The sequence below is a fragment of the Aspergillus clavatus genome, genomic scaffold (genome assembly GCF_000002715.2).
Source record: "Aspergillus clavatus NRRL 1 1099423829805 genomic scaffold, whole genome shotgun sequence".
NCBI lineage: Eukaryota > Fungi > Ascomycota > Eurotiomycetes > Eurotiales > Aspergillaceae > Aspergillus > Aspergillus clavatus.
The window spans coordinates 2,566,177-2,590,804 of NW_001517094.1; the positions used below are offsets into that span (position 1 = coordinate 2,566,177).

The following is a 24,628-nucleotide window of genomic DNA, read 5'->3' on the forward strand; positions in this document are numbered from 1 at the left end:
TGACTTTCTTTCTTTTCTCTCTGTTTTTAAACTGTTAGAGCAATACAAATGAAGAGTGATCTCAGAGAGAGACTGAAATTGTCGGTAGGAAGATGCATTCAAAAGGAAGTGGTAGTGAGGGCTGAGGAAAGAGATGATGACGAAATCACCATTCGATTGCGGCTATGTGAAGAGAGGATGAGGATATACCTTACGACAAAAATTGCCTATAGGGCAATATGAAGAGGAACAGGAAAAGGAGCGAAATGAGATGGAGAGTAGGGATATAAGAAGGGAGACCGAGGGATAGATATTATTATGTGATGGGAGGAGTTAAGAAGCAGGATTCTGCATTGCTGTGAGGAAATAATAGATCATAACTCCGCAGTATATAAATTATTGTAACTAGCTAGGCCTGCTTGAACCCGCGAGTCACGTAGGCGGTCAGATGTACCCATTATTGAAGTAGTAAGTAACTACCTGCCAATAATAGACTGGTTCTTACAGGACATGGAGTTGGACACGAAAGCTGGAGGATGACTGCAGATAGATAGACTCCTACTAACTAGCTAAGTAAGTAGGTCTGTCGTCAAGCGTAGAGCCCTTGCGCCAACAGGTTCTCAAGTTCTTTCTCTTTCTAACTACAGGGGCCGGGTAACCTTCTCTGTTCTGACTGCGTCATCATTGGCGTTTTTCTTTTTAGGTACTATTTGCCCTTTGTGGCTTCAGGGACGAGACAGGCCTGTTCCTTATTTCCTCCTGTCGTAGAACAAGGAATGAAGGACTGAGAGTATACTCATTGACAATTGGAGGCAGGATGTAGTTAAGTGGACCACAATGACGGTGTCACTGCACAGGATTGACATTGTCTCACCAATCAGAAGCTCGGCAGGCAACGGGGTGGGTGGAGACAGGAGCCACAGATCCGGACGACCTTTCCCGAACTCCATGCCCGCATGTGACCAGCAAAGATTTTGTGGCGGGTTGGGTCCATTTCCTTTTTCCAAAGGACAAAACTAAGAGACTGCAGGATAAATCATTCTTCTTATTCCTTTGGTGGCCAGACCCTCATTTGCTTCAAAATAGTAAATGATTGACAGACCATCGAAAGTGACCCGTTTCTCTGGTTCCATGAATGTTGGGACTTCACTTTATAGGGATTAGACTAGGTAATGAACACCTAGTATCTTTCTTGGTCTGGAGCGCTTTTCCCACTTATCCATGGGTATTATTATTTATTAAATCATACTACTCGGAAGAACTTTTGATATAGAAACAATACCTAGATTGGATGTGGAGACTGGAGAATGTACAGTAGTAACTTTAATAATGAATATCTAGGATGGTAATTTAAGAGTGCCCAGTGCCTACTAAGACCACGTACTGGGTTCCACTAGGTAGAATCAAATATCAATAATCATACATAGTATATAGTTAGTTAATTGCGACGGTCGGGCTAAATTGGCAATCGATCATACCTTGGGGTAGCTTTTAACTGGATCAAGGCTTATCCAGCTGATATTATTGAACTCCAGTACTCTACCCTTTCAGTGAGGAGATAGGAGATAAGAGATAAGATGTCATACATGCTCTGTCTATACTGAGTAGACCGAACGATATCTTCTGAATAACTCGCGTCCCTTAATGGTTCTCGAATGTATTCTATGGTCATAGAAAGTCCTGTAAGCTTGTATAACTTACGAGTGCCTACATGGACCGCTCTAACTCTGCACTTGTCAGAGCAACTTGAGCAGAACATGGATCCAGAAACCGTGAGACTTAAGCTATTCATCCTCAGCGCCTTCCAAGTCGTGCCAGTCTGCCAGAGATATATCATACCTGCCATGTAACATAATAATAGGTGTGTCTACCTAGGAAACGCGTCTGAATCTGTTGAAGTGGTTCGCGGAATAGTTCCGGGTGCGGAACTGCCTCGGTTGGTTTAACGTCATTCAGAAATGCATGGACAGCGAAATATGCATCGGATTCACCAAAGTGATACGGTGAAAGGTGATAGGGCTCTTGGTCCTGGTCTCGCGGCTGGGGAAAACGCGGGGTTCATAATGAAGGTTGTTGAAGAGCGCGGAAGTGTTCCTCTGCGTGTTCTAGTCAGGCAGAGCTATCTCCTCATATTAATATGAAAAGAGGCTGGATGACCCTCGTTCGTTCGAGGAGTTCCCCAAGGGCAGACGATATCTCATTTCCACGAATTTGATTTCACCATGGCGATCACAGCAGCGCTATCCTTCGTGCAATACAGCATTTTGCATTACCCTCTCCAGTCTTTCGCGGCAGCAGTCCTGATTGTTCCCTTCATCTATGTCATTGCCAACGAGTTCATTCGTGCATCCGTTCGGGTACCAGGATTTGAAGGTCCCCGGGGTCTTCCTCTGATTGGCAACCTCGCCCAAATTCGGAAGAATGCTGCCGAGCAATATCGTATATGGTCGAAGACTTATGGCCCTGTCTATCAGATCCAGCTGGGGAACATCCCTGTCATAGTCGTCAACTCGGCGGCCGCGGCCAAGGTGCTTTTCGGTCAGAATGCGCAAGCGCTGAGCTCAAGACCTGAGTTTTATACCTTCCATAAGGTCGGTGGCAGTTGCTCTCCCCATTTCCCAAAGCTTGCTTCGCTCCAGGTCTAGGCTCACCGCTCTTAATAGATTGTTTCCAACACAGCCGGCACAACGATTGGCACCTCTCCCTATAGTGAGTCATTGAAGAGGCGGAGAAAAGGTGCCGCATCGGCTCTGAACCGGCCCTCGGTGGATTCGTATGTCTCTCACTTGGACGTGGAGAGCAAAGCATTCGTTGCGGAGCTCTACAAATACGGCCATAGTGGGAAAACACCGGTGGACCCCATGGCAATGATACAACGTCTCAGCCTGAGTTTGTCCTTGACCCTAAATTGGGGGGTGCGGGTGGCCTCTCAGGAGGAGGATCTATTCAATGAGATCACGCATGTTGAGGAAGAGATCAGCAAATTTCGCAGTACGACCGGCAATCTGCAGGATTACATCCCTCTTTTGCGGCTTAACCCTTTCAGCAGTAACTCTAGGAAGGCAAAGGAGATGAGGCAACGTCGTGACAAGTATCTGGGTGCGCTCAATCGGGATCTGGATGATCGGATGGAGAAAGGAATCCATAAGCCGTGCATCCAAGCCAACGTGATATTGGACAAGGAGGCAAAATTAAATTCGGAGGAACTCATTTCTATCAGCCTGACCATGCTCTCTGGGGGCCTCGACACCGTTACAACACTAGTAGCTTGGAGCATCTGCTTACTCTCTCGCCGTCCTGACATCCAAGAAAAGGCTGCCCGGGCGATACACATAATGTTTACGGAAGATAAACCCTTGTGTGACTCTGGCGATGATCAAAAATGTGCCTATGTAGCTGCGCTCGTGCGGGAATGCCTGAGGTTCACAATCCTCTTTCCTCCCTATAATTCCAGCTCCCTCGGCTCGACCACACAGACTAACGATACGCAGATATTACACCGTTCTCCGTCTCGCACTGCCTCGGACCTCGATTCGAGATATCACATATGATGGCAAGGTTATCCCGAAAGGCACTGTTTTTTTTCTGAATGCCTGGGCGTGCAACATGGGTGAGATTTTGCAAAACCCGGCCGTTGTGATCAACTAGTTGGTGCTAACGATGTACACACTCAGATCCCGAGATTTGGAGCGATCCCGAAGAATTCAGACCAGAGAGATGGTTCGAACAGCCAGATGCACCCATGTTTACCTACGGCATGGGCTATCGCATGTGCGCGGGTTCACTACTTGCCAATCGTGAATTATATCTGGTCTTCATGCGTACTTTGAACAGCTTCCGCATTGAACCGCATGACGACGTCGACTGGCATCCGATCAGCGGCAACTCGGATCCTACGAGCTTGGTAGCGATACCCAAAAAATACAAGGTCCGATTCATCCCCAAGAATGCAAAAGCTCTTGCGCGAGACTTATTTTGACGTCCCCGCGGGGCTTCTGGTTGTATGGCATGAATGTATCTATGAGTATATATATGTGTGTGTGTGTGTGTGTGTTGTGTTTTGGGGGGAGGGGGTGCCCATCTATCGGTTGAGGTGGAATATTTCCTTTCTAAGGCTTCTCTTCCTATGGCCATATTGAGCATAGATTCGTGGGCATGCTTCTATGACTTTCTATGGCCAACCAGCCTAATTGGCGACCTAGTTTGGCACATGTTCATTTCGCCGAATCACAACTGCCTCGAAGCACTGCAGCATGGATGCGGAAAGTTATAGGACGCCTCAATGAGTATCGATGTTCCATTGTTGGGAATGACCTCATTTGATTAATACCTACAGCAAATTTACTCATGGTTGGGGCTCCCATGTGTACTCTGGATTTATGTACTGCCCAAATCTGTCACAACCAAATTCACATATGCATTCTAGACATTATTGCGCCGGTGCCACCCCTAGAATGAGGCGATGATTTATTGAGATATATACTGCCAACAGTGCCTTGCAGCTTTACTCAAATATTGCTGTATGGTTTGGACGAAAGGAATAAGAGAGACGTCTTCAAGCCATGCTATGGTTCTGCAAGCCAACGATCATATCTCCTAAAATACATATTCTGGACCAATCTCAATCCTAGCCTTTATTCGTTTCTGTTTCTTTTTTTCTTTCTTTCTGTAAAGCAATAGAGCCAGGGCAGTTCACATGAGATAATCTCAGGTACAAGTCTCACAGTGCATACGAGAACTCAAGGAAGCTAACTGAAACCACACTGTAGCCAATGATATTATTGTTATAGTACATCCACAGTCGGGTTTTATTTCGATTACCTCGGCTTTGGAAACTAATCCATACAGGCATCTTGTATAATCATATCTTAGACCAGAATCCTCAAAAAAAAATTCAGAAAGTTGGATAAGATGAGAGCCCTAGCCCTCTACTAGGCCCACTATTTGGTGGGCAATGAATAGTTCAGGCTGAAATATTCAACTTCGAGAACTTCCTGGTTGTTTCGCAGGGATTCGAACTAGAGTGGCGGGGAGGTTGCGGTCAATGGCCTTGTCGCTATCTGTCTGGGACAACGAATGCTCCGTTGAGCTTTTGAGGTCTGCAGTTCTCACTTGCGTTGGTAGGTATGGTGTCAGCAACATGTGTGGCGTCTGTTAAGCACAATGGATGAAAGTATGAAACTTACTTGAAGCCATATTAATAGCTCGTAAGACATTATCCCAATTTGCCAGAACGCAAGCCACAGCTAGATGCCAGAATGTTTGCGCAAGTTAGTGAATTGAACCCGCATCTTGCTCCTTTCTCCTCCATGCCTGAAGACCGCATATGGTATAGTTCATATTTATAGTCGGAAGGCCATTCAGGCGCGCTGAATCAAAGAGGCAACAAACCTTCTGTCCCATCTTTGAGAGTCCCTATCTTAGTCTCTAGAGCCTGCATTTGCTTCGACAGAACATCGCTCATCTCGCGAAGCTGTTTCAAATTCGCAAGCTCGGCTTTTTTTGATTCAATGCGTAACGCCAGTACTGTAGATTGCTGGTGAGTTGCAGCATTATGGCCACTCTGTTGGCGGATGGTCGATGAGGTGGATGAGCTTCCCGCCGCAAAGGTGGAACGCGACGATGAATATGCCATGAGACAGACACCGGCTGCGTGTTCAATTGAGCGCAAGGGGCCAAGGAATTCGATGAGTGTTTTTCACATCGAGTTCTGACTATGTCCCACGGGAGGTAAGTGGTTGAATTGGAGAATACTGAACCCTGGGGAGTCGCAATATGGATTCTGGATGATAGTGATGCTAAGCTTGATTATATAACATCTGAGTGGGCTTCTTGCTGTTAACCTGTTGCTAACTTGCTTGTTGATTTTCCTCTCTACGCCACACTAAGCCTGATACGGACAAACGTCAACAACGGGATCTTACAATCACAATCCGGTCTGGTCCATCAGGTATTTTATTCAATATGCTCCGATATGCAATGCCCGGATCGATTGAAATCTGAAGTATCCAGCCCATATCCTTGATTTATATACTACGTGAATACTAGGCCAGCTATCAACCTATCTGCAAAGAGCCAAAAGAACCCCCCTTTGGCTTTAGGATCCTACAATGGCCCGATTGAATGAAGCAACAACTCCAATGGAGTCTGTTGATATCTGTAAGTCTCCCCATATTCTTCGCGTGATTATTCTCCCATTGTCTTCTATATATGGCATTGATATCTACGTCCCCTTTGAATGATCGCACCAGGGTCTGATTGAACCACAAATAGTGAAACGACGGTTTGTACGGCAGAATCGCGAAATTGCCCGCGTTAACTCCATGCAATCTCTTCGGATCCGCAGTCTCGAATCAGAAGTTTCTCATCTACTCTCCGAAAATGTTTCGTTACGGGAGCAAGTGATCACACTGAGTCAAGAGCTAGAAAGATTCGAAGCGGCAAGGTCGCTTCATGAGGGGATCCATAACATCAAGTCCAGACTAGACAGCAAATTGTGGGAACTGAATCATCTCGTCAGTGAATTGGGCGCGCTACCGCGCAAATTTGCCAAATCGTGTGACGATAGCTCAGAGGCTGCAAATCAAGGCCACTCAAGATTCCCAATCACCGAATCCACAATGGAAGGACTGCATTCTGGAAACAAAGCGGTGCCTGAGGAACAAGGGAGACTCCCAGCCATACTAGAAGACAAATGCTATCCAAGAAAGACACTTGAGTAAGTGGTCCCATCAATCCTATGATACTTTGATATCTGCTTAGCATTATCAGATCACAGGAGATACAGAACCTTGTTGATTGTAAGCAAGAAATTTATCCATTGCAAGAGTCGGGGGAAGCCCCATCTTTATCGGGGATGATCAGCGATGGCGAGATCAGCCCTGAAGATTCACCAAGGAGATCTGAGATTATCGAGACAGCAAGCACTGATGGGGATTTCGATGAGACAGCGTTACCCCCAACTCTTGAGACAAGAAAGAGAAAAAAGCCGAATGTCGCTAGCACAACTGACTTTCATCTCGAGAGAGCAACTTCTTCGGAGCGGGGCAAGGCAAACTCCGCGTCTAAAACTGGGACCAAGAGGAAGTTTAGCACAGATTGTGTTGAAGAATATGAGCATATACCTGCAGGCGATGATGACTTTCAATTTAGACGCCCATGCCACCCAGCACCGAGAGAGAATGATCAACCTGTGTCTATTCGCGAAAGGGTTTCACCGCTGCGAGAAGAAGCTCAGCTGAAGCCGATTCCCAACTATCATGATGTGCCTCGGCGTAAAGTACTTAAGCCAAGTATGCGACAACCCCATCGCAATATGAGCAGCAGCTAATTACGTGCATGCAGAAAACGCCAATCTTAGCAATATTTCCCCAAAAAAGGGGTATCCTACTGATATCAAGAATTGTGACCGCAAAAAAGCATCAGAACAGAAGGACGATAAGAAAAAGCTCAATGCAGTACAAATTAAGCAAGGAAAGAACACACAAAAATCAGAAGTCTTGGACCAAGGATTTCCCTTTGACCGGCCGGATAGAGTTGAACTTGATGAAAGCGACTCACAAAATGCTGTTGAATTTGCCGACCACGGAGCTCAAAAATTAAGATTATCGTCGCCTGCAATTTCTGGCCGCCAGGATAAGAATGAAGGAATAATTGAAGTGTCCAGCGTTCCCTCGCGCCCGACCAGACGTCAGAGATCTGTCGTAAGCTATGCAGAACCGAATCTGAGAGACAAAATGCGTCGACCGACAAACGAATTTGTTCCTGCTGTCGCACGCGAACACTTGAGGAAACCTCCAAGCACAGATGCCAATCAGGACGCTACTATTGGTGAAGGGCTACAAAACAACGTGACCCAGGTAGAGCAATCATATGAAACCTCTGAGGCCTTTGATACAGCTCTACAAAAGCCCACGGCTGGCTCAACGAAGTCATCCCTAAACACGGTTTCCCGGAGAAAAAGAAAGACTATACCGCCAAAGAACACGCTGTTCCTTGGGGATGTCGATAACAATCAGTGTATCGCTGAGCGACTTGTGGGCGCCGATGAGTTTGATGGAAGCTTTCAAGACAACGGTTTGGAGCACGAACTCGCAAATGACGATTTGACTAGCGCTGTAAGCGCAGAAAGGACGGAAATAGATAATGTGCAGGCTCCAGTGGAGACCCACCTTTTATCGATAACTGACAGAGCGAAACAACCTCGACGACACTCCTCACAGTCTAGCACCTCTGTGGAGGACGCCAGCCATACTCTCGGGGTAGCGTTTGTCACAGCAACTCGAACGTTGTCATCATCGAGCATTCCCTCCAATGTTTCGCCGGCCGCGGTGCCAACGCGAGATGTCAACCTTGATTGCACAGAATTAGATGGAGATGCAAATTATGACTCGCGAGCAATAGACAAAAGAAAAACCAGACGTGGCCAGAGAGCGACTGCTCGAAGAAAAACTATGATGCTATGACCTTGACAGTCTAAACATAGCTCTCAATTCACTTTGTTGATCTTCTGTTTTGCGGTCGAGAATCTAAAACAGCTTCAGTCCTAACGAAGCTTTTTTATTTGTACATATTATAGATATCGCATTAGGTCCCATCATGAGGTCTTGTGGAAAGTCCTTGCTCCTCTGTCCTAATGCTAGTTCCGGTGTTCCTGACCAACAAGAATGAACATCATACAGTGCCGATAGAACTTCCGAGGTGGAGAGTATTTCTCGCTTTCTCGTATTGATGCGACCCAGGCCGCATGCCTGGAAAGGAAAGAACATTCGACAGAGGAGAAGATGGGATTGGGTCGCATTCAACGTGTCCTGGGCAGCATAGTAGGCGCCAGTCAGGACCATTTCAAATTCAAGAAGTATGTCATCGTTTCCCTGGTTGTCCCTTGAATTTTGGCATTTTCTCATATGCATTCGGGCTCATATGTCTTCGCGAGCGCTGCTTACTATGTCGCTTTGAGCAAGAGGTGCCGCATTTTCTTTCTGCAAGTCGGCTTGGTGAGCACCTGCTAGAAGCTTCTCCACCTTGATCACCTTTGTGCGTAGGAATCCGTGTATCTGAATCACAGTCACTGCAGTCGTCAGAACTTGAATCCGTGTCATCTGATTCAGAACTGCTTTCTCCCACAGGCCGATCTTTATGGTAAATGCAGCAGACTGTGCACCAAGGACAAGCAGTCATCAATAAAGTTAGCCTTCGACTTGAAGTTTTGGGAGCGAAAGAAAATCGATAAAGCAGTGATCAAGCGAAGGAAGATGGAAATAAATAAATATATGGCGACTTAGAGATAATTTCTCACCTTTAGAGCTCTTTTTGCCCATCCCTTCGTTGTCTACAACATCTTCACTCCACCTTATGTGCCGCGTTGTCGTTAGATCTTCACCATTATTCCTTGTTCCATTATCCCCCCTGAGTCTCAGTGTACCTGAAACGCGAATAGTCGAATTATCTTGCGAAAGTGGGGATGCCACCTGGACGCCAGAAGCAGAACCGGCATTCATAGGCGCCTGTTGAGTGCGAGACATCTTCAGGAATGACTAACGGATGTATCTATGCAATGAGTGTTGTCATGTGGAGATGTCAATGAAATGTAGGTAATCTTTGTCGTGATAGGAGCTAGAGGGTAATCCGCCAAGTGCTTTATGCTAGGTGGAGTGATGGCAGTATTATTATTATTAATATACTCCGTATGAGCAAAATCATCCGACTCATAATTATAATTAGTAATTACTCCGGGTATGGCCCCTGGAAGCAAATTTATCAAAATGAAGTCTTAAAACTATTCACTGCGATGGTAAAAGAGATTTTAGCAAGATATTCTTAATACTGGAAGTTGTCACAAAAGACATCACTGTCAAGCAGTATAGGCAACCCACAAGTACAAGGGAATACTCAGAGAATCCATCTACATGTTGGTGAAGATTGTGATATTTGAGCTGTAAGATCGCTATCCTGCCGATATTCCCAAGCCTGGTCAATACTGGAGACGCAATTGAAGAAGCAAAGAGATGTATCCGAGGAAAAGAGATTAGCAGAAGACATTATTATTGTTTATGCTAATTGTCTTGACTGTATCCCGCCCCTTTAAGCGAAGTAAAGCGAGACGAATGAAAATCTGACAAAGACAGCCCGTCCAGAGAAAGCCCAAAAATGTGATCCTTATTGGACGCAGAAACAAGAGAACTCGGGGTGGCAGAGGCGAGCAATCTTGATTGACAGATAGCCTGCCTAGGGATTGTGTATAGCAGAATCTAGTACTCTCGTATCAGAGCCCATAGAGGGACCAGCCATCGAAATCCGCTGTTGTTGGCGGCACCGACCCCACGAAGATTTCTGCCACTTCCAATGACGAGAGCACGGTCAGTTCGGAGCGCAATTCTTTATCGAGTCAGAGCTCATCCTCCTGGTCCATCTCAGACGGCTTCAGAAGACCTCCAACTCTCATTGCGCGGTCTCTTTCAGCAGCTTGTGCATCTCGCAGGGCCTGCTCTCTCTCTTCTGCATAAAGCTCGGCATTGTCGCCAGCGAATTCTTTCAGAGAGATCAGGAAGTCCCGCAAATGAGTTTTGAATTTGTTAAAGTCATCGTTAAAGGTGAACAGGCCGATTACAAACTGCTTGATTTGCACCCTACGACAAATTTAGCATCACTCGAACCAGTGGACAGTATACTGGCCACACTCACTCTTGAAGATTCTTGAAGGCAGTCTGCAGGAGGTTTGCGACATATTCTTGCAAGAAGTCTTTGTTGGATGTTCCCAGTGGTGCTTGCTCAGGGGAATAAATAGGATCCTGCACTTTGCCCGATTCGATAAAATAGAACATACGTGATAACAGCATTGCCTGAGACTTGAATCCTGTGAAATCATAAGCGTGAGTTCTTCGACCTCTATGAATGAAACGAACCTGCTTTATGATCACTGTCTGTGAGGACGAAAAATACATCTTGCAAGATCGGGATGTAGAATTGACGGAAGAAGATCGACGATGTTTGCGTATCAGTCTCAGCCATGTTGTTCATCAACTCAAGGCACATTGTAAGGCCAGTGTTCTCCACTTCACGATTGTCGTGTTTACTAGCCCACATGCAAGAATCGATCACAAACTTGAATTGCGTGGCATCAAGTTTGAGTAGGGCTGGGAAACAATAGAGATTTATTGCTTGGAGTAGCTTGAAAAACTGTACACGGTGCTCCGGATATTCATGGAAGTCTTTGTTGATCATCTCGAGAGTGCAGTCAAAAACGCTCTCCATGATCAACGGCACCTTGTCCTCCATGAGGCTCTAAAGAAGAAAGGATAGATTAGACCCAGAATCCGCGGGAGAAAAAACGAACTCGGTATGCAAATGTGACGTACGTGTAGTTTGTGGATAATTGTCGTCATGACGTTCAAGACCTCTGCTTCCCGGGCGTCGGGGACATTCCGATTATAATCTACCAGAACAGCCTCGAGGAGGGACGGGACCATGTTTGCGTTCACCATTTCCAGGTCGTCAGCTTTCTGCACGTAAGTGTCGATAAGTTTCAGGATTTCCTTCTTGATGGTCCTGAGCCCCCGAACTTTGGGTGTCTTCGTCGCAATATTACCTGTTGCGGATTAAAATCTTGCGAACAGGATGAAGTATCGAGAAAGAAGGCGCTCCAAACAGACTTACCATCGTGCGCAACGGCGTCATTTATGAGTTGGCTGGAAGCACGATACATATTCAGCATGTCATGATAGATGCGACCAATTTGAGAATAGAAATAGGTTCCAATAGAGGAACAAGCCGCCACGTTTGTCTTCATAATATTCCCGATAATTTTGATTGTTTCACCATCTTGAAGAATTGACGGATCCTGATTCGCCTGGGATATGATAGCATCCCAGGCCGAATTGGGGAGGGACATCAAGTTCTCGATCAAGCGATCTTGAAGGCCCTTTTGACCTTGGGCAGAGATCATGTAGCCGCATGCCTCGTAAAAAGTATGAATTTGCTGCGGGGAGAGATCACATGTGATCTTTCTCATATTGCGCACGATCTCCTCAATGAATGGCTCATTTTCACCAGGCTGCAGAGCAACAAAATGCCGCCTGCACTTATTGGCGATCTTGATGAATGTATCACAAGCCATATCCTGGACACCTAGAGTGGGTGAGAAAAGGACTTCAATGCCAGGAAATAAACGAACCTTCATGCGTCTCATGCATAAATTCAAATAATTTGTTCACAACCGTCTTCAGAAATTTCCAATGAGCCTTCAGAAAGCGAGGATACTGCCCTACAATATACATGATGTTACTGGCAACAACAGCTTTGTTGTCTTTTCCGCGCTTCATTTCTGTGAGGCCCAAAAGGTCCTTGATCACGGTGACAAGGAAGCGTTTTTCTGTCTCTTCATTCATGGCTCCTGAAATCGAACCAATCGCCCAGCAAAGGGTATTGCAATTGGCCCAGGACCATTCGGATCCATCAACCTGTTTGGCCAATTTCTCGATCATGATATTCTCCGTGTCAACAACGTCAAGATGTGTCAGATAGACCAAGCATTCCCTTATTGTCTTGTAAAGTTGAATCGTATCGCTTTCTTTGACGAACTCGCGCACAATTTCGCCTTCGTCATTCTCAACAATCAGAACCTCTTCTGGCCGAACCATTTTCTCAATCATCACTGTACGCAAGTTGGACAAAACCTCCTCATACTTATGCTTGCGGAGGGGATAGTTAGCAAGAGTGCTAGGATGTGGTGCTCCTCCATTAGACAAGCCACTGACACCCATGCTAACAAGAGGATTAATGTCCGTAATTGGAAGCTGCTGCATTTCTTCGTACAGCTCTTGGACAAGTCTGATCCAGTATTCCAAGCAAATCTTGAAAACCTCTCTATCATCGATCTGACTGATACGGATGAGATAAAAGTGAGCATGTGTAAGGTAGTCCCGGTTCGGTAATTTTTCGATGAGCTGGAGGATTAGTGATTAGTTCCATCGCTGCAACCACTGCTGCTATTTCACCACCACTTACATTCAAATGAGCACTGAAAAAGCTCGAGAGAAACAAGGCCAGATTGAGAACAAACTCTTGATCCCTTGAATTGCTCTTCGCATAGGTTTGCTTCAGGTCCATCGAGAGGGGAATGGTTTTTGAAACTATCGTCAAGGTCTCAGTGAACATCTGGACTAGTCTCTCATCATAATTGTAGGGATTGCCAATTTGCAACCCTCCAATCTCGGTGAGGCATTTCAGTGTCACATTTCGAAATTCAGGAACGTCGAGAAAACGCGTTAAGAGCGTATTAATGATAGGTGTTTCGAATATGTATCCCAGAGGAATCCAGTTGAGAAATCGAAGAAGAGTTTCCAATGTGGCTTTAACAAGGCTCGGCTGGTTTGCTGTATTCAACACCTCGGAGCACAATTGAAAAATCGAGGAAAATTCCTGCGTCATTGAAGTCTTGAGGTTTCGGGCCTTCACAGAGGTCATCTGATCCTGTGAGAAATCAAACACCTCCTCCGATAACAGGCGAAGGATAGCCATGTTGTTTTCGCAGATAGAGAGACTTGTATGACAAGACGAGATAATTTCATTGATGAACGTTGGCCAGTTGTGAGGCCACTCCTGCTTGAGAATTGAAACAAGAACCAGGTTGAGTTTGTTCAAAAACGCGCGTTCGCTTCTGAGCTTTTCTTCCGATTTCGAATTTTCGATGATGAAATTGACGATGAAGTTGCGGATTCCTGGGAGATGTGAGTAGCTGGGTCGCAGACTCAGAATAGAGAGACGAGTAGCCACTTACCCAGACACTGCTCTCTCGGTAATACTTTCCATCGTGTCATGATCACATCGTCAAGAACTTGAAGGGCGAGGTCTAGGACAATCAGTATACTGGAGGAACAAGGTATGCTTTGATATGAAATCGCGGTCGTACATTTAGTCTGGGGGTACGATGATTCCTGGAGAATATTGCCCACAATCAACCAAGCATCGGGGTTTTGCTTGAACTAATTATCCAAGTCAGTTTGATCAGTCTCTTCCACTGGTCCTTTTGAAGTTACACTTGAGACTCACTTCTGTCAACGTTTGCTGGGCTTGTTTTTGCTGGAGAAGCAGAGCCACGATCATATATTAGCCATTTAGGCCAATTATAGGTGTTTAAAAACTATCAATCTATAGCCTCACCAGATCTCCTTTGCCCTCGTAGAAGGCGCGGACAGTGTTGTCCAACTCTTGTATGGAAACAGACATCCTGTCCCAGGGAGTAGAGTCTTGTCGTCGAATGGTGTGACTTCCAACACCAAGCTAGAGCAAGGGTATTGAAGGAGGTAATATGTTAATTCTTCAATAGTATCTTAGACGGTTGGACCATGCACAGCGCAAAGCTGAGTGAGTGGATGGGAGATTCGGTGGGGTTGAGGCTCTTTCGGAGGGGTTCACTGGAGATATTGGAGCAAATGAGCTATTGGCAACTGGGAGGCAACTCGATGGCGATTCCAATCTCAAACAGGGTATCGCTTTTTCTTTTGCTGAAATTCTCAAGGCCAAATCTGCAAATTGAAATATAGATTAGCGCATCCAAGCGGTGGTTGTTGGCGGTGAAGTGAGTGAAACTGGATTTGAAAGATGCATCATGCTCAAGTATCAACTACTTGATAAATCGCTTAGTCAGAGTCCGAAGAGAAGGACAATGGGCCTTTTCCCGCAACACGTATATACTTAGATCATAGATGTCAGTCTCATCTCTCTATTCTATATTATTCTAGTGCGCGATCAATCAGTGAAATTCCAGTCATTCCTATGAGACAGGTTCCTCTCAAAGGAACCCTTTCAGGACCACTGGCCGGTCTGTCAATGCACGAGTGTATCATAAGGAATCAAGATGATCGTTCCTCTCTGCCACCTGTAGGTTACCGCAGCAGGTTCCAGCTTCAATATCTATCTATAATGCTCATTTGCCGCGTAATCAGTGAGAAGTGCAGGTTCGTCTAACCAACAGACGGACCTAAATGGTTCCATTGCTCTATGGATAAGGATTAATCTTTGCTCTAACATAATGGATGCGACCCTAGTGGAAGCAATATGATGGACTACAGGAGGGGACGAATTATCTACGATGGAGTAATTCCTCAGCCTATTTGACTACAGGTGATTTGGGGGGGGGGGGGGAGTTATATTCTTAGAATGACACTGTAGAGTTTAAATTGGATATTCATGGTTTGCATGCACCAGGAGACTCAGGCTTTTGGTGGGACACAGAACTTTCTACATACTTTAAAGTGGTACCTAGCATTTTCTTACATACTTGGCATCCAGCACTGGGCATGTCTGGAGAGTCTGTGAGGTCAACAGGAAGATAGTCATCATGCTAGTAAATAACATGGTTGTGGCCTTGAGAAGCATAGCCTCCATCACCCTTGAGGCTGGTATGAAGCAGTATGATAGTATTCCAGATGCTGAACATGAGATCTGTCCTGGGATATCCATAACACATGGGGGATGAACCTACCAAAGCAAATAAACCACTATGATGGGATTGAATAGTTCTATTTACCCTGTAATTTCCTTTTTTTGTTTCTCCCCCCAATTTATCAACTTAATTGTTGGCCAACTCTTTTTATTTCCATTTGTTTTGCGGATTAGATTATTTTGGAGTCCTGGTGTTCCCTTTCCATTTCTTTTAGTTGTATGCATATGAGGATTACCTAGTCTCTTCGCAGTCGTAGTAGTATCTAGTTAGTAGTTAGTACCCGGTGCTCAAGGTACACCTGGCCCAGTACCTGGATGATTACCTATGATATGCCCCTATCTCAATCCAAACCTCTTGAGTCCCAACCCCTCATTTGTGGATTGACCCAACAAGTACAGAGTAAGGTACCTACTATCTATCAACCTTCAGTTCTTGCTCTCGAGTAATACAGTGCAGGGTGGATCCATTAGCTGTTCTGTAATCACTAATACTTCTTCTCTTTGCCTTGGTTGACACAAATTTATGTACATCAACATCTTTGGATTAGTCTTTTGGTCACCTTTTTCATGTTGATATAGATATTGGCTGACACCACACTGCGCGCTTATTGACTTTCCATGTCTCCAACCAGTTAAACAATCAACAAGCACTTCTAGATTGTGATTGTTATCATTCCATTTTCTCTCTCTGCGTCTTTTGCAACCATTCTTCCTTCCTGGGTTTGATTTCATCAATAATATTATATGGCTATACACCATCCGACCTGCATGTTTATGATAAGACACCACCTTACTGAATAGTGGTTAAGTCCTACAGCACTTCCTGTATAGGACATTCACCACTGGAATTGGCGCTACACCTGGCATCTGCTAGCCTTCCTATGCTACTTTCTCCATCCACCACCGGCCCCAGCTAAGCAATGCGAAATTCATAAAAGTGTCATTGTCGATCCCTAGGGTCAACAGTTGCTCAGTCACAATATTCTTCAACCTCAACGCTCAAATCTGTTGTGGTGGCTCCAAAGGTTCTCGCAGTACATTTACACATATTCACCATTTCCCACACCATTGGTCACGTTATTTCTGAGAACAATGAGCACCATCCCCGCTAATTCACGAATGAATGGCCATGAAACGGAGAGAATGTCCAAACCGGAGAATCAGAGTCCTTCTCGATTTACTGCGGTGAACGGGAAGGATACCACAATGTCGGGAATAGCTGATTCGTCCACTGCAGACTTATCGAACGCCGAGGAGCAGGGAGATTCGTTCGAAATTCAAGGAAGAATTGAAGTTGAGGCCGCGCCTCGACCTGATGAGCGTGTTCGCGACGGTGGAATTATGGGAAGCGACCAGGACGAACAAGCCTCCCATCAGTCGTTAAACTACCAGGCTCCATCATTAGCAATACAGAAAGCGAACAAGAGGAAGCGATCAGAGTCGGGTGAAAGACAAAGCGTTTCTATGGCAGTTTCTAAAGGTCCTCGAAGTCCAGTCGGATACACAGACGAGGCTTCCGATTCTCATTCGCATTCAAATGTTCTTCACCCTCCGGGGTCACCACATAACGATCATGAGGCCAGAAACGCTCCACCCTCAGTAGTTCGATCGGATAGGCATGAGGGTTCCCGACCCTCGTCTCTGAATACTCCGATAAATGATTACGACTCCCATTTGGTGCAACAGGCACAACGCGCACAACAAATTGATGCTTCCGATGCTCAATTGGCAGAAGTACTTCAGCGTGAATCTCAAACGCACGATGCTCCAGGTACGGTGCATAAATCTTGGGGTACGGCCAATCGCTTGGCAGAAGAATCTACGCAATCAGAAGAACCCTCTGCGATGTCCACCTTTGCACAAGAACGACCTCAGGCCGCCGTACAAGTTGCTCCGAAACGGAAACGCGTGTTTAGCAACCGAACAAAGACAGGTTGTATGACCTGCCGTAGGAGGAAGAAAAAATGTGATGAACAGCATCCTGCCTGTAAGTCATATCTCATGACTCCGCCATGCCAACAAGATTCTACTGTTATTCATCAAACGGCGATCGCTCAATATATCTCTCTGCAGGCAACAATTGTATCAGGGGCGGTTTCCTCTGTGAAGGTTATTCTTCTCGAAGTACATGGCAAAAACCATCGAGTGCGAAAACCCCAGTGCCGCTGCAATCGAAGGAAGGATATTCTGATGTTGGGGGTCAGTATGTGCACGACTTAAGCCAACCTCACGAGCGGCAGCAAGTCTTGACCGAACAGATTGATTCGGGAAAGATGAGAGCAATCATCAGCGACGAGTCTGACCGAAATGCGGGTCCTTTCAGTGCAAGTCCCACGGGAATCAGCTCGACTCGTGGGTCATGGTCCAAACGAAATTGGCCCAATGCAGGCCATACTGCATTTATACCGGATCATATGTCTAAGCCCGACTATCGAGAGGTCCCATCAATACACGAATTGTCCTGCGATGGACATCCTAAATCGGATTATCAGATCGTTCCATCGATTCGAGATATGCCACATGGGTCTCATCAGAAGCCCGGGGTATCACTTTACCAGAGTGGTCTTGACCAGCGGCCAGCTCACACGGGCAGCGTGGACGCAAGCAGCCCACAGGCACAGGCTCGGATGGCATTGAGCATCGAGCATCAGCTCTCATCCCGCACTGTGCCTGGAGATGAATCAGAGAAGGACAAGATGATTCGTGGCGAGCTATATCGCCCTTTCGATATACATCTTGTAGAGGAACGAGAGCGTTGCAAAGCCGCCCTGTGGCGCTTCAATAATGCATGTAATCCACTATCAGGGTTAACTACGAAGGAACAAAATCGCTTGCTAAAAGAAGTTCTGGTTCCCTCAGGCTCAATCGTTGGATCTCCTTCAAGTATGAGCGCGCCTCGACCCGCGGGATCCATTGGACAAGGTGCTGTTGTCGAGTCGCCTTTCCAATGCCACTATGGATTTAACATTCACATCGGTGAAGACGTCATGATATCTGAGCACTGCCTCTTTGTGGATGATTGTTCGATCACTGTCGGTGCTCATACGTGGATAGGGCCCAGAGTCACTATTCTCAGTTCAATGGCTCATGCAAACATGCAAGAACGGAAGGGTTCCCAGAGTCGCTATCAAGGCCGTCCTGTGACGATCGAGGAGGACTGTTACGTGGGTGCTGGCTGCACGATTTACCCAGGGGTACGTCTCCGGCGGGGAGCATATGTGGCTCCAGGTGAGGTAGTGAAATCTGATATTGTAGCCTACGGTTTTCAGGGTCTTAAACCGAGCTACATGTGACAGATATCCAGGGACTCGTCCCTATGACTTTTCTACGGTATGATGTGGATCACGCTTCTCTATTGCCTACGTCTCAGCAGCTATATTGTGAGTTATATGTATATATCAGCCTTGGTTCGAATGTGGTCGGTATCCGGGGAAATCTGTGAGCACCGAAGGTCGGGCCTTCAACTATCCTCGTGTACCAAATCATTAAGGGGCATTTTTCCATGTTTTGAGATAGGTTCAATGTTTAAAACAAGGACAAACGGTGGTATGCCTGACGCTACTGTCCTATCAACATCGGTTTTCTTTTCTGAACGAGGATTGCGTCCGAACAATCGCTTTTCATTTACTCGTTCTTCCCATTTTTCTTCCTTTAGATACCTCGAACCACATTGTAGGTTCGGTATAATCAAATGTACATGCGACATTAATGCATATGGAATCCCAGAAACCGCTCTTATATATGCCAGTAATACTGGGCAAGAGCCAAATGGGCCTTATACTCTACGAAGCATTATAAGATAAACATGTTGACAAATACTGTTTTTGCTGTGATAGCCGGACCAAAGGGAAAGATAGACATGAGGCAGAACATCACATTTGGTACCTACAATACTGGAGTAAAATGCAATACTGAAAGATAATGTTTCTTATACATTAAAGCCAGTCCAGAAATTCCGGCACGAAATAACTCACGACAATTCCAGCCCCGGCCCTCAGTATCCCTTCTGTACTTTCAAATGCCATTGACTTCAGATCGAATACTCCAGCCTTGGCACCAGCATGTATCATGGCATACTCGCCACTAACCTGATACGCTGCAATTGGCATGTCCTTTGCGAGCTCCTTTGCATCCCTGATAATATCCAGATAGCTGCTCGCAGGCTTCACCATGATTATATCAGCGCCTTCGCCTATATCTCGCTGTATGGCGCGCCGCGCAAGACCCCGACCACCGGGTGGGAGCTGATAACATCTGCGGTCCCCAAACGAGGGGCAAGAGCCAGCGGCATCACGAAACGGTCCGTACAGGCAACCACTGAACTTCGCACTGTACGACATGAGGAGAACACGGTGCGCCAACCCAGCTTCGATTAATTTGAGTTTGATAGCACGAACTCTCCCATCATTCATATCAGAAGGAGCAACACAGTGCGCACCAGCAGCAGCATACGCCAGAGCAACATCTGAAATCCGATCAACAGACTGGGCATTGTCAAGCGTTCCATCCTCCCGCAAGATACCGCAATGGCCATGAGAGGTGTATTCGCAAAGACAAACATCTGTTACAATATAAAGCTGAGGAAGCCGGGATCTGATAAGACGGATCGCTTGAATCACTGGACCAGAAGGATCATCCGCAGTGGTTCCCAGAGCATCCTTCGCGGATGGGTGAAGCGGAACTCCAAAGAGAATGACTGAGCGTAGTCCCTTTTGGACAAGTGGCTTGAGGAAGGGAACAAGGCGGTTCAGGCCGCGACGATATTGATTAGGCAAGGATGGGATGGGTGTCTCCTCATCAGGATTGTCCGTGATGAAAAGCGGATAGATTAACATCTCCTGGATACAAATCAGATGCGCCACTGGTGAAAAAGAGCCACAAGACAACGCATGAGGCGTTCTTTGGAGATTTGGGGATCTTTGAGCCATACGAACCTTTGTCAGTTGTCTTTCAGCTTGCCATGATCTGGTCAATGGATGGCTATAGCCAGCATGAAGTTGACTTGAAATATCACCAGATATGCTGACACTTGTGGCAGCAGTGCTTGCATATGATCTGGGTGTGACATGAGACTGTAAATGGGATATCTGGGAGTTTCTATCATCGTGGCTGTCCCTGAATGCAAGGTCTGAAACAAGAGTTGAGAAAGACATCCTTTGTGCTTAATGTGAAAGGAGGTATTGACTGTTGTGGAAATTGTAGTCTGACTTCTTTACCTTACACTGTCTTTCTTGTGTAGTTTCTTAATCAGCCATCCTTATATATATTGTGATTAGGGTGCAATGAATGACATAGGGTGGACTGTGGTGTAGAAAGAAGGTCGGTGGTACAGGAGCATTTAGCAGCCCATCCATCCATCACTACCCATTTCTCTAGGTTTCTGCCGGCAGAATCTTCAATCTACTACTAATATACTATGTAAGTGTCACTCGGCCCGCTGATGGTAACCTGTGGCAGTAAACCACTTATCCTCAACATAGCCAGCATAGATAGAGGAGGCTATTCATCTTCTTTACCATTAAGTCTATACCTACTACCATCAGGTAGTCCTTGAAGATTTGCATGAAACTAGGAATCTAGTGAGATGCTTGGAGTTCTATCTAGGAGCTGAATGTGCAATGCTCATATAGAAGCTCAGTAAGGGTCTTAGCAGGTACACACTGGCTAATAGGGTAAGCCCTGTCATATAATACTGCCCCAGTGCCCCCTTAGCAGTTAGCACTGTGGTTGCACGTCGGGTGAGCCTGTAATTTTAGTCCGGCGAGCAGTAAATCTGTGAATTATAAGAAGAAGTCATGTGATGCTTACACTACCCTTTACCATATTAAAATAGATTTTAGCTTGTGTACACAGCTCACATGAGCAGTCCAGACTGCTCATATGAGCCATACCCCATACATGTGACTGCCAAGATTATTAATAAGCACTTATGGCTTGTGCAACCTAAAATATTACCTTATTATCTTATCTAAAATCTAAATACTTATATTATTTTATCTAAAAATTAAATATAGAGTACTTTAATAAACTTAAGGAATCTTAAAGTTAACTACTTTTTACACTGGGCTATTATATACTAAGCTAGCCCTACTATTTACTAAGGTATAGCCTTAGTACCTTACCTAGCTTATTTAATAGAATTATTCTCTAGTACTATTCCTAATAATTATCTTCTATCTCTATAGAGTATAGTCCTATAATTAATTTTATTTAGTATATAATCTCTGATTTACTAGCTTACTATAAGGATCTATGATCTGTGAGAATTAGAAACTAGTGTAAAAGAAGAATGATCATAAATATATTTAAATATAGGTGTCCTTATTTAAAGAGATTATTACTAAACTTTAGAGTTTAGTAGTTATAGATAGGATTTATATCTTTATAAGTTATATAATTATTTATATAACCTCTTATAAGGAGTCTTCTTATTATTAAGTTCCTCTATAAAGATAGCTTTAATATAATATATAATAGATCTTTATAATTCTTATAACTATTCTTCTTCTTAAAAGACCTTAGCCCCTAAAATCTATCTAAGATTCTTTATTTATAATAAGATATATTAGTAAAAATCTTTATTTAATAAAAATCCTTTTATATAAAAAAAAATTATAAATAATAAAAATAGTTTACTACCTTCTTCTTTTATAAACTTATATTTATTTATCTTCTTATAAAGGCTTAGTTATAGCTAGATCTCTTTAACTATAATATTTTTATTACTATTAAAATCTTTATATAATATATTTTAGATTTATATTACTTATTTTTATAATACTCCTATAAATCCCTTAATAGCCTTATTATATAAAATTTCTATAGAGTAGGATTTAGAGTAATAATAATTTTTATAAAGTATATAAGCTCTTCTTCTCTTTATCTTTTATATTTTTTTCTAATTTTTATTATAAAAGTTTTAGTAAGGGACCTTCTATGATTTATAATATTTAGAAAAAGGTAGTTAATATATTATAAGATATTTTATAGAAAAATATCTTTTTATATCTTCTTCTTTATATCTCTACTCTTATCTATCCTCTCTAACTTACTAGAGGTAAGTAAAGGCTTATAAGTCTATAATATTCTTATTAATAGTTCTTATATAAGGAGGAGGAGGTAGCCTTTATATTATTATTACTGCCTACTATACCCCTCTACTTATTACTACTACTACTACTACTAGGCCTGCTACTACTACCCCTGCTATTATTACTATTACTACTATGGCTCCTCCTATCTCTCTTTCTTTTATTCCTATAAGGGCCTTCCTCCCCCTATGTAGGGTTGTATATAGGCCCTTTTTTATTAATCTAATAAGAGTATGGCCAGCCCCTATCATAAGGGGAGCCTCTATCTTTAGGCTACTACTACCTCTAGTAGATACTCCTAGAGCTAATTAGGATATCTTTATATCTATTACTAGTAGTATTACTACCTAGGCTTTTAGCCTAATAATAGAGCTATCTCTAAATACCTATTTTCTCCCCTACTTATAGAGGAATCTATTAGTAGTTATAGGGCTCCTACCCTAGATAGGATTATAATCCCTATTAGGCTAGAAGTAAATATAGGTTACTAGAATCCTACTCTACTCTATTAACTAGTGGAATTACCAAGGGTAAGGTAGTATCACCAGGGGTGAAGAGAGATAGGCTGGGCTGATGCCTCTTTACTTATCTGGGGTAAGATCTTCTATTTATACCTAGCTACTAGCTATCTATCTAAAAGATAAGTTATAAATATTATAGAGATTTCTTAGGTTAATCTTAGTAACCTAGAGTTAACCTTAATAATTATTAATCTACTTATAATATTTATTTACTAATATTATATCCTCCCCTACTTAAGGTAAAGCCCATCCTTAGTAGATTATCTAGCTCCTTACTAAAAGATCCTTATAGTCTAAGGGAGTGCCATTACATGTAGTAAGTAGGATTAGATTTATACTTAGTAAGTAATATTAGATTATATTTAGTGAGTAGCATCAGATCATGCTTAGTAAGTAGTATCAGATTATGTGTAGTAAGGAGGGTCACTAGTATAGTTATTATAATAGAGGTAAGGTAAGGTAAGGTTATGTATTATTTATTTTAATTTTAGGTAACTCTACTTTATCTTATTTATTCTCTTTTTACCTCTTATATTTCTCCTTCTCTTTTTCTTTTCTTCTCCTATAAACATCTTTCTTTTTATTATATTAATTATTATCTTTTTTTAGTAAACCTCTTTCTTTATATATTAGTCTCTTATATTCTTCTTATACTTAGTGAATATAGATACCCTATAAAAGAAGGGTAAAGGCTATCTTATCTATTAGAAGAGTATAATTACTTCTAATAAGTTTAGTAAGTATTCTTTCTAGCTTTAGTAATTATCTCTTACTAATAATAGAAGCTTATCTTAGCAGGCCTAATAAAAGTATATTAAAGGTAATAAATAATATTTACCTAATTATCTAGAAGTTTAATAAGAAGGAGAAGCTAGATATAAAGGAATATACTTATTTAGGCTATATATTAGCTACTATTCTTTAGTAGTAAGATATATCTTATAACTATATATTAACTTATAATAATTATTTCTTAGATAAGGGTCTCTTTAGAGGATGTATCTCTACTCTTAGTTATAATAGATTTATATTTTTTTAGGGGTCCTATACTAACTATACTTAGAGTAACTAGAGATTAGTATATTTATTCTATATATAGGGTCTTTATATATAAGATTCTAATAGTCTTAATAAGTATATATTCTCTTTAATAAATATTTCTTATCTATAGTTACTAATCTTTTTTACTCCTATAAATCTATTATTTAAGCTAGTAGTCTTAGTTTCCTTATTAATTATAGTAATAAGTTATGTAATTAGCCTATAGAGTTAGTAGTAATAACTAGTAATTATAATAAGAAGTTAGATAATAGTACTAATAAAGGTTCTCTAGATAATAGTAAGTATATATAATCTAGTATAAAAAATAATATTAATTCTTCTATAATAAAGATAGGTCCTTCTAGTATTTCTTATAATAAAGACTCTTCTCTTATAGTAAAGATAGATTCTTCTAATATTTCTTATAATAAAGGCTCTTCTCCTATAGTAGAGAAGGCTCTAGCTAAGAAGTATTTTTTTTTAAAAAATATTCTATAATAATAGTAATTAGTCTAGCTAAGAAATATTATTTTATTATAATAACTTTTTTTT

General features: G+C 43.2%; 7 protein-coding genes across 7 annotated transcripts, besides 4 other annotated features; 3 read left to right on the forward strand and 4 right to left on the reverse strand.

Moving 5' to 3' along the window:
- Nucleotides 1–2,201: 2,201 nt before the first annotated feature.
- ACLA_026760 (cytochrome P450) lies at nucleotides 2,202–3,958 on the forward strand (the record flags this gene model as incomplete). Its single annotated transcript, XM_001269379.1, has 4 exons — nucleotides 2,202–2,570; nucleotides 2,643–3,400; nucleotides 3,471–3,589; nucleotides 3,654–3,958. The coding sequence occupies 4 exons, from the start codon at nucleotides 2,202–2,204 to the stop codon at nucleotides 3,956–3,958; spliced, it is 1,551 nt and encodes a 516-aa protein (XP_001269380.1).
- Nucleotides 3,959–4,012: 54 nt separating this feature from the next.
- Nucleotides 4,013–4,038: a microsatellite.
- A 918-nt stretch (nucleotides 4,039–4,956) lies between these two features.
- On the reverse strand, nucleotides 4,957–5,614 carry ACLA_026770 (DASH complex subunit DAD2; the record flags this gene model as incomplete). The annotated part of the gene is made up of 3 exons (XM_001269380.1): nucleotides 4,957–5,086; nucleotides 5,162–5,225; nucleotides 5,371–5,614. 3 exons carry the CDS (start codon nucleotides 5,612–5,614, stop codon nucleotides 4,957–4,959), a joined length of 438 nt encoding a protein of 145 aa, XP_001269381.1.
- A 688-nt stretch (nucleotides 5,615–6,302) lies between these two features.
- On the forward strand, nucleotides 6,303–8,206 carry ACLA_026780 (shugoshin family protein; the record flags this gene model as incomplete). Its single annotated transcript, XM_001269381.1, has 4 exons — nucleotides 6,303–6,697; nucleotides 6,751–7,271; nucleotides 7,324–8,096; nucleotides 8,171–8,206. 4 exons carry the CDS (start codon nucleotides 6,303–6,305, stop codon nucleotides 8,204–8,206), a joined length of 1,725 nt encoding a protein of 574 aa, XP_001269382.1.
- Nucleotides 8,207–8,841: 635 nt separating this feature from the next.
- ACLA_026790 (PPP1R11/YPI1 family protein) lies at nucleotides 8,842–9,503 on the reverse strand (the record flags this gene model as incomplete). The annotated part of the gene is made up of 2 exons (XM_001269382.1): nucleotides 8,842–9,134; nucleotides 9,278–9,503. The coding sequence occupies 2 exons, from the start codon at nucleotides 9,501–9,503 to the stop codon at nucleotides 8,842–8,844; spliced, it is 519 nt and encodes a 172-aa protein (XP_001269383.1).
- An 863-nt stretch (nucleotides 9,504–10,366) lies between these two features.
- Nucleotides 10,367–14,205, reverse strand: ACLA_026800 (exportin CRM1; the record flags this gene model as incomplete). Its single annotated transcript, XM_001269383.1, has 11 exons — nucleotides 10,367–10,607; nucleotides 10,663–10,834; nucleotides 10,884–11,262; nucleotides 11,337–11,566; nucleotides 11,635–12,105; nucleotides 12,152–12,923; nucleotides 12,985–13,697; nucleotides 13,757–13,828; nucleotides 13,889–13,961; nucleotides 14,029–14,058; nucleotides 14,140–14,205. 11 exons carry the CDS (start codon nucleotides 14,203–14,205, stop codon nucleotides 10,367–10,369), a joined length of 3,219 nt encoding a protein of 1,072 aa, XP_001269384.1.
- Nucleotides 14,206–16,515: 2,310 nt separating this feature from the next.
- On the forward strand, nucleotides 16,516–18,716 carry ACLA_026810 (uncharacterized protein; the record flags this gene model as incomplete). The annotated part of the gene is made up of 2 exons (XM_001269384.1): nucleotides 16,516–17,359; nucleotides 17,497–18,716. 2 exons carry the CDS (start codon nucleotides 16,516–16,518, stop codon nucleotides 18,714–18,716), a joined length of 2,064 nt encoding a protein of 687 aa, XP_001269385.1.
- A 642-nt stretch (nucleotides 18,717–19,358) lies between these two features.
- Nucleotides 19,359–20,576, reverse strand: ACLA_026820 (porphobilinogen synthase HEM2; the record flags this gene model as incomplete). Its single annotated transcript, XM_001269385.1, has 2 exons — nucleotides 19,359–20,284; nucleotides 20,354–20,576. 2 exons carry the CDS (start codon nucleotides 20,574–20,576, stop codon nucleotides 19,359–19,361), a joined length of 1,149 nt encoding a protein of 382 aa, XP_001269386.1.
- A 1,976-nt stretch (nucleotides 20,577–22,552) lies between these two features.
- Nucleotides 22,553–22,662: a microsatellite.
- A 687-nt stretch (nucleotides 22,663–23,349) lies between these two features.
- Nucleotides 23,350–23,442: a microsatellite.
- Nucleotides 23,443–24,411: 969 nt separating this feature from the next.
- Nucleotides 24,412–24,525: a microsatellite.
- Nucleotides 24,526–24,628: the final 103 nt, after the last annotated feature.